Here is a 15,360-nt window from a genome sequence, read left to right on the forward strand (position 1 = left end):
CCAACTGTTACTGCCCTCCCTCTCAAAGTACCTTGTTGTTGTTGTTTTAAGTTAATTTGTATTTATTCTCTTTATGATTATTTTGTATAAATATGCATATATATATACACATATGTGTATATATCTACACAGACCCATACATATTCTTGTTATCACCCTTCTAAGAATGTAAGTTCTCTGCTAATAGAGACTGTTTCTTTCTCTGCCTGCTATCTTCTCTAGCTTCCTTTTAGTCTCAACTAAAGTCTCTTCTTTTACTGAAGCCTTTCCCAACCCCTCTTAATTCCAGTGCCTTTCTTCTGTTAATTGTTTTCTACTTATCTTGTATATAGCTCACTTGGTATAGACTAATTTGCATAGTTGAGGGTAGGAGCCTGTCTTTTTTTTTTTGTATATCTATCATTTAATACACATAGTAGGCACATAGTAGGAGCTTAATATACTTAATACACTTTTATTGGAATTAATTATATTTTTATCCCTAGTACCTAACATAAAACCTGCTTAATAAGTAAAGGATTTAATAGGTTTCTGTTGATTGACTGCATATAACTATTTGGATTAGAAACTGGCTGAATGACTAAATTCAAAGAGTAATTTCATGGTCCCATAGCAATTTAATAGGAGGTTTATTAATGTCCCAGGGAAATCAACTTGGCCCAGGAACATTTAACATTTTGGATAAATGACTTGGAAGAATTTATCATTATGGTCTGCTCATTAAATTTGCAGGTGATTTAAAACTAAATGGGATAACCAACGTACTGATTAAAGTCAGAATATTAAAAAAAAAAAAAAAAAAAAAAAAAAGAAAGAAAGAAAGAATCTAGCCTAACAGGGTAGATCACTAGAATGAATCTATTAAGATGAAATCCAATATGAAAATATTGTGAAATCTTACAAAATAGCATCATCACAATTAGAAAGCATTAAGAGCATGGTTAGAAAGCAGTTGTTGAAAAAGACTTGGAGATTTTAATGAACTGGAAAGTTAATATGAGTCATTGATATGATATTGCAGCCAAAAATTCTAACTTACTGAAGGGTTATGCTAAAAAAGACAATTCAAGACATAGATCACAGCTGGTGTCACAATTTAGAAGGTATTGATAAACTGGAGTGAGTCTAGAGGAAGGAGGACCTAGGATGGTGAAGTACATGCCATATGAGGATCAGTTAAAGGAAGTGAGGTTAATGAAAATGAAATGAAAAGATTTAAGGGAGATATGAAAGTCCGATAGCAGAAAGCAGAACAGCAGTTGAAAAGAGGCACATATAAATTTGATGGAAGGAAATTTTAAAAATATTCAGAGCTTTCCAAAATGGAATGGACTGGCTTAAAAGACAGTAAGTTTCTTCTCGTTAGAGGTCTTTAAGCAGTCTAGATAATATTTGCTGAATATCATAAAAATAATGGTGGGGAGGGAATGTGGAATGTGTTAAACTATTTATAGCCTCTAAGATCACTTCCAATTCTGAAATTCTTAGATTCTATGATTAAAGCAATTTTAAACTTTAGTACTTTACAATGCTTACTAGATATAAGCTTTTACTAAAATTCAATTGAATATATGTCATGAATTTTTACACCATATTAAAAAAATCAAATGAAATGTATCAAATGTTTTAAGAAATACTATATATTCCAAAATTTTTTGTATTCAGAATATAGTGTATATGATGTTGACTTTTTAGTCAGAAAGATCTCAGTTTTCAAATTCTATCCTGAAACATAATTGGCTAGTTGACTCCAGACATAACTTAACTTCTTTTTTTCTTCATTTTTTTTTCAGCCCTGAGCATAGTCAATAAAGAAAGGGAGTGGAATCAGCATTTATTAAGTATGTATTATGTGCCAGGAACTGTGCTGATCACTTTATAGATATTATAACATTTGAACCACATATCAATCCTGAGAAGTAGGGGCTCTTATTAGCTTCATTTTACAAATGAAGAAATTGAGGCAGACAGAAGTTAAGTGACTTGCCAGAATCACATAAGTAGGAAATATTTGAAGCTGAATTTTAAATCAGGCCTTCTTGACTCTAGGCTCAGCACACCATGCTACCTATCTAATCCCATGTTACATAGCAGATGCTAATCTATATCGTGAGAGGAATTTCTTCATGGGATATTTATTACACCAATGAAATAAGAATTCTATAAAAGATTTCTATATAAAGTATTAAGTCTCAATAGGATTATGTATATATTTTATATCAAGACTAAGAAACAGTGCTGGCTTGAGTTGGGTTACTATTCCTACATAAAATTATTTCTAATATGTTATTTCTAAAATGTTATTGATTCATTTTTAACTCTGTAAGAATTGTATCCATAAAAAAATTAATTTTAACCTAACTTAATTTCCCTATATTGTCCCTACTCCCACTTTGAAAGCCACACCATATAACAAAAGGAAAAATGAAGAAAAAAGTAGTGAAGCTAAATTAACCAACAATACTAAACACACACACACACACACACACACCTCCTCCACACACATGTAGTATTCAATATTGAGAGTCTACTTCCCTCTTCTCCCCATGAAACATGGGAGGAAGGGAAATTCTCAAAAGTCTCCTTTGGGACCAAGTACAGACCTAATAATTGTACAGCACCCAGTTTCAATTTTTGTTATTGTTCTTTCCACTTAACATTATCATAGAGTATGTGTACATACTGTGTACACTCTCTACTTTTATATCTATATATGTGCATCTTCCTATGGCTTATTCTTTATCTCAATCTATTCTTAGTAATAACTATAATACACACACTCATAGAAGAGAATCAGTTACTACAATAAGCTTATATTGTTTTATTTCTCATTCCAACTTTGTTAAAGTTACTGGTTATATCTATCTGGTAATATGAGAAAACATTTAGATTGGATTGCAGTGGAAATGCCACAGTACTAAGGCTGGAAATCTGGGTTCAAATACTAACTCCTGTCACTATGTGACTTTAAGCAAGTCACTTTCCCATCTGGGGAGTCTCAGATTACTCCACTATAAAAGAAGGTTTTAGCTTTAATATTCCATTTACCTTTTAGCTCTAATATTCCATGAAATGAAGATAAGGATACATACCTTCAATGCAAAAGTGTTCTTGTTCTTGGAGTCCTTATTAATGTGACTTTTTTGTAGATTTTCTTGGTGTGCAACATTCAACTGCATACTAACAAACAAATGTTTTTTAAAAATTTATAAATAAGCATTAAAATCTACAAGTTAGCAAACTTTCATATTTGGGGCTCCCTAACTTTTTTCTGTTATAATAGTCAACAGTTAAAACAAAAATAGATTTATAAAAAGATAGAAATAAAACCAGGACAGGTTCTATAAATATACAAACAATAACAGATCTATGCAACAAAAATGATTCAGCATTCACCTTTAATTTAAAATGAAAATGTTCCTTGAAAAATTTATATTTGATAATGTTATGTTGTAATTATAGCTTTTGGAAAGAAAGTATGTCAAAATATTATGTGTCCAACATTATCTAATTATTTCTTCTTATGTATCCTATGTTCTAAAGAAACTGCATGATTCTTAATATTCTACTTTCACCCTGTCCCCTCTGCTCATTCTATCACCCAAAGTTTGGAATGAAGACTTGGAATGAAATTTCCCTCCATTTGCTGAAGTTTTTCTTCTTCCTGCAAAATGTAAAACAGATTCCACCTTCTCCATCTATCTCTACAAGCTCAGAATCCTCCAAAGTGAAAGTGATGTCTCTCTTGCTTTCTCTCCCTTTCAACTTCTCTATACTCTTCAGTCAGAATCTCCCTTTAACTTTCTTCTATTTTTATTGTGGTTCTTCTATTTCAGTCTCCAACATATGAAAGCTATGTTGTAGCTATTTCTGCATTCCTAACATCTATAGTATAGTGGGTACCTAGGAAAACATATTTGTTTAACTGAGGTTGAAGAGGAAGAACTGTTGTTTTGTGTGTTTAAATGTTTTCATTTACCAGGTATCCTTAATTACCTTTTAAATAAAAATTCATGTACATGTATACTTTTATCATATTGCTTGCTGTTTTGAAAGGGGGTGGAGAAGGGAAGGGAGAAAAATTTCAAACCCAAGGTTTTGCAAAGGTGAATGTTGAAAATTATCTTTGCATGTATTTGGAAAAATAAAATATTTAAAATAAATGAATAAGGATTTAAAAAAACAAACAAACAAGTTTCACTTCTGTCATTGTAAAGTTTTGTCAAAAGTCACACAACCAGCTAAATGTTTATCTGAAAAGTACATAGCCCAAAAGAAACACCTCTACATAAATGAGATACTGTTTTCAATAGGCATGGTAATAGATACAATTTTATAAATTAATACAGACCCATATTCTGTAGTGGGATTCTCATATAACTGTGTTGCTTCGACATTCTCCTTCAATTCTGGTAAGATTTTCATTTGAAGTTTTCCTTTTGATCCTGTAAGAAAGCACTGGTTTTTTCAATTCAAACCATATTTAACAAATGGCTTTCTCATAAAATACAAATTCAATCTGAGATTTGAGATTGGTAGTATAAACTGGCTCTAACCTACCTTTTCAGTCTTCATGTTACTGCCCTTCACATTACATACTTTATATCATGCCTTGCATGGATAGTTAGTAGCCAAGATAGAAATCTGAGAATCATTCCTCCCAACCTGCTCTACCCCCACCAACCAGACCTTTCCAGATTTATCTGTTAATTCTCTGGCTTCCAGCATTGGAAATAAATCCCAGGGCTTTCTTTGGGACCAACTCCTCTACTATACCTACAGTTGGTCCTATGGTAATTCCCAGTTACCACCTATACTGACAGCTAGAGATATTTTCCTACTAGGGCCATCTCTGGTGTATGGGGGAGATGGTATGAGAGAAACTTGTTTTCTTTTCACTGCTAGTGCACTACTAGTAGATAGCTGCTACTCAGCAGTGCCGAGGAGAGAAGTAGGGATTTTCCATTCCATATGAGGACTTTCTGTTGACACCACCTTAGAACTTTTTGGGAAAACTACCTCATCACAAGATACCTGATAATCAGTCCATTACCTTCATCACTTGCCTGAGCTGTCCAGAAACAAACAATTGTGCTGATTTCATGTACTCCATGGATTGGGCTAAAGAGCTTCCCACAAAACCAAAGAAATCAGGAATATTCAGTTTGGAAAAGGAGTCATGGACTTATTCTCTTGACCACCTCATCAAATAGGGGTGAGAAAACTAGTTATGACAGTTATTCCTGGGTGGGTTCATAGCACTCCTGTGGATCTAGCTCCTTGTAAAGGTGAGCGCTTGGATTATGTACCAACTGCAGGCTTCCCTCAGGTTAGATCTAGCAGGTTAGTCCCTAGGGATACTGGAATATATTGTAATGATCTTAGCAGCCTCCTTCCCTGTGCTAAAAAGCACTGGGAAAGCTCTAAACCCTTGGGTCTCCTACCCAAAGAAAAGTCTGTAAAAAGCTGAAAGCCCCCCTTTTTTTTCCTATAGTGGAAAATTTGATTATCAATTACCCACAAATTTCCCATTCATTCCTCCCAACATCAGCAGCAGTTCCCTAACCTTGAGCTGTATACCAGAAAAAGGCTTCTAGGCTCTCCATCTCCTTATCCCCAATGCTTGGTCCTACTCAATCTACAAAAGAATCCTATTAAAATTAATTGGATTTTAATGTTTTGGGTGCCTAATTCCAGCAAGAATTCCAACAGACTTTTCTTGTTCATCCTCCTTGACTGTCCCTTCTTATTATGAGTGATTTATCCTCAATAAAGCTGATTTTCTTTCTGCAGCATTGTTTTGTGGTGCACTCTTCCTTCTGCTGCACCCTGAAATCTTAAATCTCAAAGTGCATTAAGACACATATAGAAGTATTAGCTATTCTATCCTATTTCATTGAATAACGCCAAAAAAAAAAAAAAAAAATTAACAGCACTTTAACTTTCTATAATTGAATGTTCAAACTCTAGGCATCTTATCACTAGGCCCTTGGGCACTGGTTTTCCCGCGACCAGGATCAGGGGTTCTGACCACAGACTGGATCTGCATTGCTCAGAGGAAAGGCATCTTTTGTCTGAGCATTCTCTCTCATCATCTTGTGATGAATCAAAGGAGTTGTCACAGAATATGAGATGGAAGCCCCTGAGATTCTCATCATTAGGAATTTACCTGAAAGCCCAATCTTATCTCATTTCCTTCCCAGATTTGAGAAAGAACATATTGATACTATCACAATGTGGGAGCCCTATTCAAATTAAACTACCTCCATCCTGTAGCTAGCAAACTTTACCTTCTCTACCCAAGTCCTGAAAGCTGGAAGGCCTAGCTCCTTATTCCTTTTATTCAGCTAATTTTTCTTACTCCCGTTCACCTCATTCAAGGGAAATAATGAAAAAAAGTGGGAAATATTGGAGCATAATTGTACCAGATCTCAAATTACATACTACAAACTAGTAATCATCAAAACTATTTGGTACTTTTTAGGAAATTAAAAAGTAGATCAGTGAAATAAATTAGGTATATATAAAAACAGACATTATGTAAGTGTAAAACTGTTCATTTAGAAATGTAATAATTTACTGTTAATTTGGTACAGCAGAAATCTTTTTTAAGATGTCCTTATCTGTGTAATGCAGCATTCTAAGGTCTTACAAGCTTTGCAATAAGATTAAGGAATTTTAACAATGGCTTATAATGTTTAAGTCCAGCATATTTCGAGCTTACTCAATAATAATGTATTCCCTAGTAATTCTTTGATGAGATTCATTTATCTTCTGTGATTTCATTTGACCTGTGAATGTTTCCTTTTTTTTTTTTTCCTAATTGTGTTTTAAAATGAAATATGTTTTGCTCTAATGCCTTCCCAAACTATGAAGGCTGTGAATTTAAAAGCTACATGTGATAGGATGAATTATTTTCTAAATCAAATTTTGGAAATGCATTTAACTAAATTAATATAATTTGATAAGTACCAAGTTGTGTTTTAAATTCATGATTTTGTTAATGTTGTGTTTCTAAATGTTTCTTCGTTGTAAGTTCTGAGGAACCATTGTTTGAAAAATGAAAAAAATCCTTTTAAACAGATGTTAAGTAATTAAGGAATTTAACTCCTTTTTGACTTAGACACTGTGAAATTAATTATTAGAGGCTATTGTCATAAGATCTATCAAGTATTTAATTGGATGTTTTTTTAAAGGAAAGAATAATAGTTGCTTACTTCATAGAAAAGAAAAAGAGATGGAAAAAAAAAAAAACTTTTAAAATTCTCCTTCTTTGTAAATATGCCAAGTTGAGTAGGGTAACGTTAATAACCTTATGAAAGAATATGTGACTTTCTTTACTTAGAGGATCCCTCTGCCTATTATTATCATCACTTTTTAGCAAAGGGGGAAGGATGATTTCAGAAAGGCCTGGAGAGACTTACATGAACTGATGCTGAGTGAAATGAGCAGGACCAGGAGATCATTATAATACTTCAACAACAACACTATATGATGAACAATTCTGATGGACGTGGCCCTCTTCAACAAGGAGACAAACCAAATCAGTTCCAATAAAGCAGTAATGAACTGAACCAGTTACCCCAGCAAAAGAACTCTGGGAGATGATTATGAACCACTACCTAGAATTCCCAATACCCCTATTTTTGTCGCCTGCATTTTTTATTTCCTTCACAGGCTAATTGTACACTACTTCAAAGTCCAATTCTTTTTGCACAGCAAAATAACTGTATGGATATATATATATACATATATTGTATTTAACATGTTTGGTCACCCTGCCATCTGGGGGAGAGGGTGGGGGGAAGGAGGGGAAAAGTTGGAACAAAAGGTTTTGTAACTGTCAATGCTGAAAAATTACCCATGCATATATCTTGTAAATAAAAAGCTATAATAAAAAATTTAAAAAAAAGAAAGACAGAAAAGTACCAAAAGACCTACTTGTCCTTCATGAATTCGAGTCTTCTGATTCAAATGGGTTATTATTTTGAGTACTGAAAGAACTGGAGCTAGGACTGCTAAACCACTGTTCAGTGAAAAGATCTTGGAAACAGAAGAACTACAGGACTGGAAAGGGGCAAATGTTATAGTTTTCAAGAGTGAAAAGAATATGCATATTCTAGAGCTTTACTTGAATTCCTGAAACAATTCTAGAACAGATTATTATTAAAGGTGAACAGCCCGGAAAAGAAGTGCCTTTTTTTTTTTTTTTTTTTTTTTTTTTTTCCCCCCCTGAGGCTGGGGTTAAGTGACTTGCCCAGGTCACATAGCTAGGAAGTGTTAAGTGTCTGAGACCAAATTTGAACTCAGGTCCTCCTGAATTCAGGACTGGTGCTCTAGCCACTGGGCCACCTAGCTGCCCCAAAGAAGTGCCTTTTACAAAGACCCAATATGGTTTCATCAAGGATGGATCATGATAAACTTTTTTTTTTTGACAAATTTATTGAACTAGTAGTTAAGAAAAATGTTAGATTTACCCACATCTTGGTAAAAAACATTTGATAAAGTAACTCATACTATTGTCAATTTTTTTAAAAGACTGAGAAATGTCTATTAGAGGATTATACTAGTAAATAAGAGTTGCATCTACCCCCCTCCTTGTAGCCCCCAGCAGGACCCTCCTAACTTGCCCCCAGAGCTGGACTCCAATGCTTTGTCCTTGGCTGAGAAACAGTGATTCTTTCTCTTCATCCCACTCCCTCCCACCTCCTTCTCAGGGTTCCCTGCTCAGGAGCCTCCACCCTCCTACCCCTCCCCAGCAGCCTGATTCTACTACAGCTTCGGCTCAGGACTCTGATTTAGCTACCTCCTCTTACCTTTGCCTCCTGAGAGAAATGGCCAACTCTTTGGGAGAACCGCTTAGAGTGCAAATGCCCCTCTAGTTGTGGGATCTTTCAAGGAGAAACTGGGCAGATACTCTCAGGATTTCACCAACTTTGAGGGGTTTAAAGTGTTACTCTCCAGCACAATCTGTCCTGGGGAGATGTTAGCATCATTATCTCTTCTTGTCGCACCATAGAGGAGAAAAGAAAGATCTGGGACCTAACACAGAGGTTTGCTGCTAACATGACTGGGAGGTACCGGTCGGGGGCCATTGTCATTACCCTCACAGACCCAGGAGGGGAGTGGGGATAGAGAGGAGGGAAGTGGGCACAGAGAGATTCGGGATCATCTCCTAACCTGCTCCATTGAAGGAATGATAAAGGGGAATAAAAAAAAGGTAAATTACCAGAAGCTTGGAGAAATTACCCAAGCAGCTGATGAGAATCCTGCTTTATTTCAGGGTCACCTTGCAAAGGCTATTAGGGAATTCACTAACCTGCACCTCACTTCTCTAGAGGGGATTACTGTCCTTGCCATGCATTTTATCAATCAGTCTTCCCCTGATATAAGACAAAATCTGCAGACATTGGCTCTACAGTCCCAGACTTCCATGGCTCAATTATTAGAAGTCGCCTTTGGGGTATGTAATGACAGGGATCAGGAGGAGGACAAAAAGGCAGGAGCAAAGAGCAGACAGCAGGCACAGATTCTGGCTACTGCTATTTCCAATGGGCCCCAAGGTTTGTGCTTCAGATGCAGTCAGCATGGCCACTGGGCAAGGAATTGCCCTAAGACTCTAGGCCCTTACCCTGAATACAAACAGGAAGGACACTGGAAGAGCGACTGGCCAGAGAAGGGGAGGACCATGGCTTCCAGCCTTGCCCTCTAGGCCTCTCCAGACTTGGATTGGCAAGCCCCTGGACCTAGTTCCCCCCCCCCCCCATCAGCAAAGCCAAACTGCCCAGGGTAACTTTGGATGTAGCAGGTATGCTAATGTCATTTTTTGATACAGAAGCCTCTTTTTATTCTGCTCCGGCATTCAGGTCCTACTCGCCCCTTCCCCCATAAGGTGATGGGAATTGAGGGGAGACATAAAAATGTTTGGAAACCCTCCCCCTACCATGCTAGTTCAGAGACCTCATGTTTCCACATTCTTTCCTAATTATTCCTTTCTGTCTAAGCCCATTGATGGGTCGAAATTTGATAATAGAAAAAAAACAACAAAACAAAACAAAACAAAAAAACCTAGGAGCTCAATTCTCTCTGCTTAAACCTTCAAATAATCTACTTGGGTCCTCACCAGACCCTTCCACATTCCCTGCGAAATCTGGGAAGAAATAGAAATTTAAAGAACAATGATTAAGAAATTTGGGGATTGATTATTTGAAAATTTGCTTGTGATTCTAAATTTTTTAACCCGATATACTAATTTGTAAATAAGTGGAATTTGGCTATTTTAAACTGATAGGAAAGTTTTTCCTTTAAAGTAGTTTGCAGAACCTGCTAGAGTAAGTAAAACTGCTAGAGCAATAAAACCTTATCTGATCGAAACTCTGGCAGTAGAAAAAAACAAAACAAAACATTTGATTAGAAATATTGGGATGATTCTAAAATTATGGGAAATATAATTTTGCTATTGCTATGTAAATATAATATTGCTATTATTCTGAGTATAAGATCTTGGAATTTGTTTGAATATTGATACTAAATCAATAGTACTAAAGAGGTAGGGAAAGAACAATGAAATTCAAACTTAGCCAGGGCTGGGCCAAAAAAGCTGCCTGGACAGATAAGATAGAGATGCTAATTGCTGTTAGGCAAACACTCAGGCAGGAAAAAACAAACAAACAAACAAACAAAAACTTTTGTAAAAAGGTTTTGGTTTGATTCTGTTTGTTTGATGGATGCCCATTTCCAGCAGGAATTAGTTAGATGGTGATCTTAGACCCTTATCCCAAAAGATTTTGGGTCCAATTGTTTGAGGGGGGAGATGAAGAGGTTAAAAGGAGATAGCCCAAGACACAAATGATTAACAGAGAAATTCCTGTCTTAGAAGAAGATCAAAGGAGATAACCTGAGACAGAAATGATTAATAGAATTTTACATCTTTAAGAGAAATTCCTTTCTTATACAAACTTCAAAGGATTTACAAGCTTCCTCAGAAACTTCTTTCTTATACAAACTTCTCTATATCCGAAGGAAGCAGAAAAGTCCTTTGCAAATACAAACTCTGTTTTATGATCCTGTTTTGTGTATAAAATGATCTTCCAAAATTCTATTCCTTGCACTAGGCTTTTCTCTGCCTTGTGCCCGCAGACTTTGCTGGCGTGTCCCCTTCCAGGCAGTTTGGCCTTTCTCCCTGGAGGCCAATTGCCAGCCTATCCCTTTCCTAATCTATAAAGATTTTGTTTTAACACAGCACTGAGTAAGTGAATTCATTTGCTAAGGAACCTGGCCTTGGTACTTTGGAGGGAGGAGGTGGAGAGAGATAATCAGACAGCCAGGAAAGGAAACACTGATCCATCTCTGCCATAGTCACCCTCTTCAATACTTAAATATACTTCACTATAGAATCAGAAACCAAAAAAGATGTTAACAAATAGAACACAGGCCTGAATCTAAGAAGATGAAATTCAATAAGAAAAAATACATCTCATTTTTGGGTTCAAAAAAAATCAACCTCACAAACATAGGATGGGAGAGATATCACTAGAAGACTTTATCTGAAAATTATTAAGATTTACTGAACTGCAATGTTGATGAGGGGGACCCTGAAACTCTCTAAAACTCCTCAAAGGACAGATTCTCCTTGAAACCCTGTGTGAGGAAAAACAGGATAAACGGCTTCATTCTGTTATCCTGAGATAACACTCACTACTGATTAAGCTTCCCATTGTTTTAAAGATCAGCCTAAAGATATCATTCAATTCTAAGAATTCCAAGATTTTCTATTCAAATTCCAGCTTAAGTTGAAACCAGACCCCATCAAGAGCAAACCCCAACTTGTAGCCAAGGCTTCTATTATAAAAAGAGCCAATTTTAAACTCAGTTCTTGCAGAGGACTTACCATGCCAAGACAGCCTCTGCCTGCTGAAATGATATTCTCTTTATCTTCCTCACCTATTTCCCTAATAAGATTTTATACCTCTCTGTTGGGATTTCTCTACTTCTCTTTACTTCTCTGTCAGACCTTTCTATTCATGCATAGCAAAGGCTGACTTCCCAATGTCAATAATAAACTTCTTTTTACCAGTCTAGCTTTTCAGGTTCATAAATTCTTTTACAAAGGACCTCTGCATCACCAGAAGGGGATTCCCACAACTCCCTGCCATGCACTGAATCCTAGGGGGATTTAAGGGAGTCAAACCTCTTCATTTGGTTCCCTGAAGGGGAATCCTGAAATCTAGACCTCATCAATATCATTAACAGTTAAGAGTATAAAGGGAAAGACCAAAAAAGCTTATGATAGGGGAATGGAGAGACATTCCAGAATTGTGATAGTGATGGTCTCTGTACTTTGCCATGGTCACAGAGCTGGAGTATTGTTTTACGTTGTGAAAGTCACATTTAAAAGAAACTTAATAAATTGGAGAGAATCCATAATAAGACAACCAAAATGAAGGCAGGTGAATCATGTCAGATGAACATTGATTGCCAATGACAATTGGTTATTTGTCTGATCTAGTTTAAACTACTCATTCAACCAATCAAGGCCTGAATTTATTTGTTAATTGAGAGATAAGATGATCTTCCAGTTCTAAAGGTGTGATCCTAGACCACAGGGCAAATGATATATCACCTTGCAGAGATTAAAAAGGAAATCTCAGCTTTGAAAGAAAAAAAAAAATTAGTCAACATTCCTTGAGCATCTTACCCTAAAGAAAAGAACTTTTCTAGGGACATACTAATTGTCTACAAGTTATCTGAAGAGATTGTTATGTGTATAAGTAGGATTAGATTTCTCCTATTTAGTCCCAAAAGATATTACCAAGAAAGAGCAAGAGATGGAATTGGTAAATGGAAAAATTTAGACTTCATTTTGAGAAACCAACACCAGCTACCCAAAAGTGTAATTTCCTCTAATTAGAGGTCTTCAAGAAGAAACCGGATGATTACTTAGGTATATTGTATAGAATATTCTTTTTTAGGGGTGGTCTTCAAGAGATGAGTTGAAGAGTTACTGAGGTCTTCTCCAATTCTAACATTCTCTGAGAAAGAAAAAAGACATGGGAAGGAGGAACTGAACAGGAAAAAGGAGGGAGAAAAATGGAGGAAGGTGGAGTAAAAGGAGGGGAAAGAGAAAATCGGAGGAGGATGAAGGGAAATAGGATAGGGAGGAAAAGAGGAACAAGGAAGAGGAGGAAGAGGAATAAGAAATAAGAAGAAGAAATGGAAGGGGAAAAGAGAAAGGAGGAAAAGGGAAAGAGCAGGAGAGAGAGAAAAAAGTTAGAGGAAAAGGGTGGGGAAGAAGAGAAAAAGGGTTGGAGGGAAAAGAAAGTAGGGACCAGTAGGAGAAAAGCGTAGCGTGCAAGAAGGGAGGGTGAAATGAGGAGGGAAGGAGAAGGGAGGAAGGAAAGAGAAGGGAGGAAGGAGGGAAGGAGAAGGGAGGAGGGAAGGAGGAGGGAAGAGGGAAGGAGGGAGGAAGGAAGGAAGGAAAAGGAGGACCACAGAAGGAAAGGGAGTGGGGAGAAGAGGGGGAATAGGAAGGAGGGGAAACAATGGAGATGAGAAGAGTGGAAGGAGGACGAGGGGAGGTGGGGTAGAGTTTAGAGATGGAAGGGGGAAGTGGCAGTGGCTTGGCCCGAGGCTGGGCCGAATGGTTCCCATCTTCCTCCGCTGGCCAGCGGCCTCCTTCCCACTTCCCTGAGCATTGCACCAGGCCTTCTTCCGCCCACGAAATCAGGCAGTGGCATCTTCCCTTACTTCCAGAGGGCGGCGGACCTACCTCGGCCCGGAGCGTCGCGGGACGGGGGCTCGGGGAGGCCGCGGCAGAGCCCGGGCGGTGGCGGGGTGTGGTTCAGCCTCCCTGCGGGCCGCCGCGGACGCCGGGCGTAAGTGCGCTGCGGCCACATTGGGGCACTGCGGTGGGCTTCAGGCGGGATCGCGGGGACCCTCGCTCCCGGTGCAGGGGCAAGGCCTGGATCCAGGGAGACCAAGGAGAAGCCTTATAGTGCAGCCCAGAGGGCCCGTCTGATCAATCGCCTACTCAGCAGCCGCCTATACCACCCCACCCCCACCCTCACCCCCACACGGCACCAATGAGGCCTTTCCTGCCCCCAGCCCCTTCATTCCCCATTTCCAAACCCAGGGGTTCTGGGAGGAGTTTCAAATCGGCCTTTCACACCTTGGGGCAGCCTAGGTAAACAGAGCCCTCTGGGAAGGAGGAATCCTACTCTGTAATGATAATCAGCTTCTTATATTTGCCTAAACGGGCCCTCCCCAAGGGTTGGCTACTGTCCTTGCTTCTCTTTTTCAAAGTGGGGTTGACTTGGTCTAAAACGGGGAGGTCAAGCCAGGAAGGCTGGAAGGAGGACTGAACTGAGATGGTTTTTGTTTTTCTGGTCAAGATTGCTAGAGGCAGCTGAGTCTCACAAAGCAGTGAGCCAGCCCTCCTTCCTGCTATAGACCAATCCAATCCAAAAATGGAATTATTATTCCCATCTAACCTGATTTAATAGAGAGGAGCTGAACTAATTCTCAAACCACCTCATTAAAATGTCTGCCAATTGCTATTGTCTTGCCTTTGCCAGGGGAGGTTCAAATGATGTTCTGTCAGGACAATCAGAAAGAAGACACACCTAGGTTTAAAAAAAATTGTCCTCATTGCAGGTCTCTAGTCTAAATAAGAAAGTTCATTGAACCACTTTATTGATTACTGCTAGCCTAACTGATAAATTGACAATGCTTTTGGTAAGGTGTCTGTGTGACCATTTTACTAAAAACATACTTGCCCCTTATTAAAACATTTTACCTTGGAGAAAACTGTACCTCAACATCACTTTTTACTAGCTACATAGCTAACATTTATATAGACTTAATATGTATCAGCCACCATGTTAAGTGCTTTACAGTTATCTCATTTGATCCCCACACCTGGGATTAGGTTATATTATTAATCCCTATTTTACAGAGGAGGAAACAGGCAAACAGGTTAAGTGGCTCACCCAGAGCCACATAGCTAGTGCCTGAAACTGGATTTGAACTTGACTTCCTAAGAAAGCCATTTTGAAGAGAACCCCAAAACTTTAGACCTCTCATTTGATTCAAATTATCAAATTATCAAATCAGACCCAATTTCAAGGGTCTGTTAATCATTAAGACTCTGAAAAGGAGAACAAAGACCTGCTCCTCTAGTAGGAATATCTAATCTCCTGGATCTCTACTTAACTTCTTAGAAGAAGCTAACTAATTAATGAACTGGAGACATTCTAAGAAATCTGTAAACTGGGTAATCTCAGTTGAGGAAGCCTGAGGTAAAACGGAGCCTCCTTGGTTATCTTTTTAATGGATTACTTACCTCTAAACAAATCTCTTTGT

General features: G+C 37.8%; 1 protein-coding gene across 8 annotated transcripts in view; it reads right to left on the bottom strand.

Moving 5' to 3' along the window:
* MEIKIN (meiotic kinetochore factor) overlaps positions 1-14,018 on the bottom strand; it is a 130,546-nt gene extending 116,528 nt beyond the window's left edge. For 5 of the 8 annotated variants that reach the window (XR_012485485.1, XM_074285134.1, XM_074285133.1 and 2 more), the window contains exons 1-3: positions 13,769-14,018; positions 4,352-4,445; positions 3,093-3,180 (exon numbers count right to left, since the gene is read on the bottom strand). Coding sequence is in view for 6 of the 8 variants with exons in the window: in XM_074285134.1 (XP_074141235.1) it covers positions 3,093-3,180; positions 4,352-4,445; positions 13,769-13,895 (309 nt within the window). In the remaining 2 variants the exon portion in view is untranslated. Of the gene's footprint in view, positions 1-3,092; positions 3,181-4,351; positions 4,446-7,941; positions 8,118-13,768 lie in introns of those variants that run through there. The other 3 variants (XM_074285136.1, XM_074285135.1, XM_074285138.1) reach the window with 3 other exon arrangements.
* Positions 14,019-15,360: the final 1,342 nt, after the last annotated feature.

The sequence above is a fragment of the Sminthopsis crassicaudata genome, chromosome 2 (assembly GCF_048593235.1).
Source record: "Sminthopsis crassicaudata isolate SCR6 chromosome 2, ASM4859323v1, whole genome shotgun sequence".
Taxonomy (NCBI): Eukaryota; Metazoa; Chordata; class Mammalia; order Dasyuromorphia; family Dasyuridae; genus Sminthopsis; species Sminthopsis crassicaudata.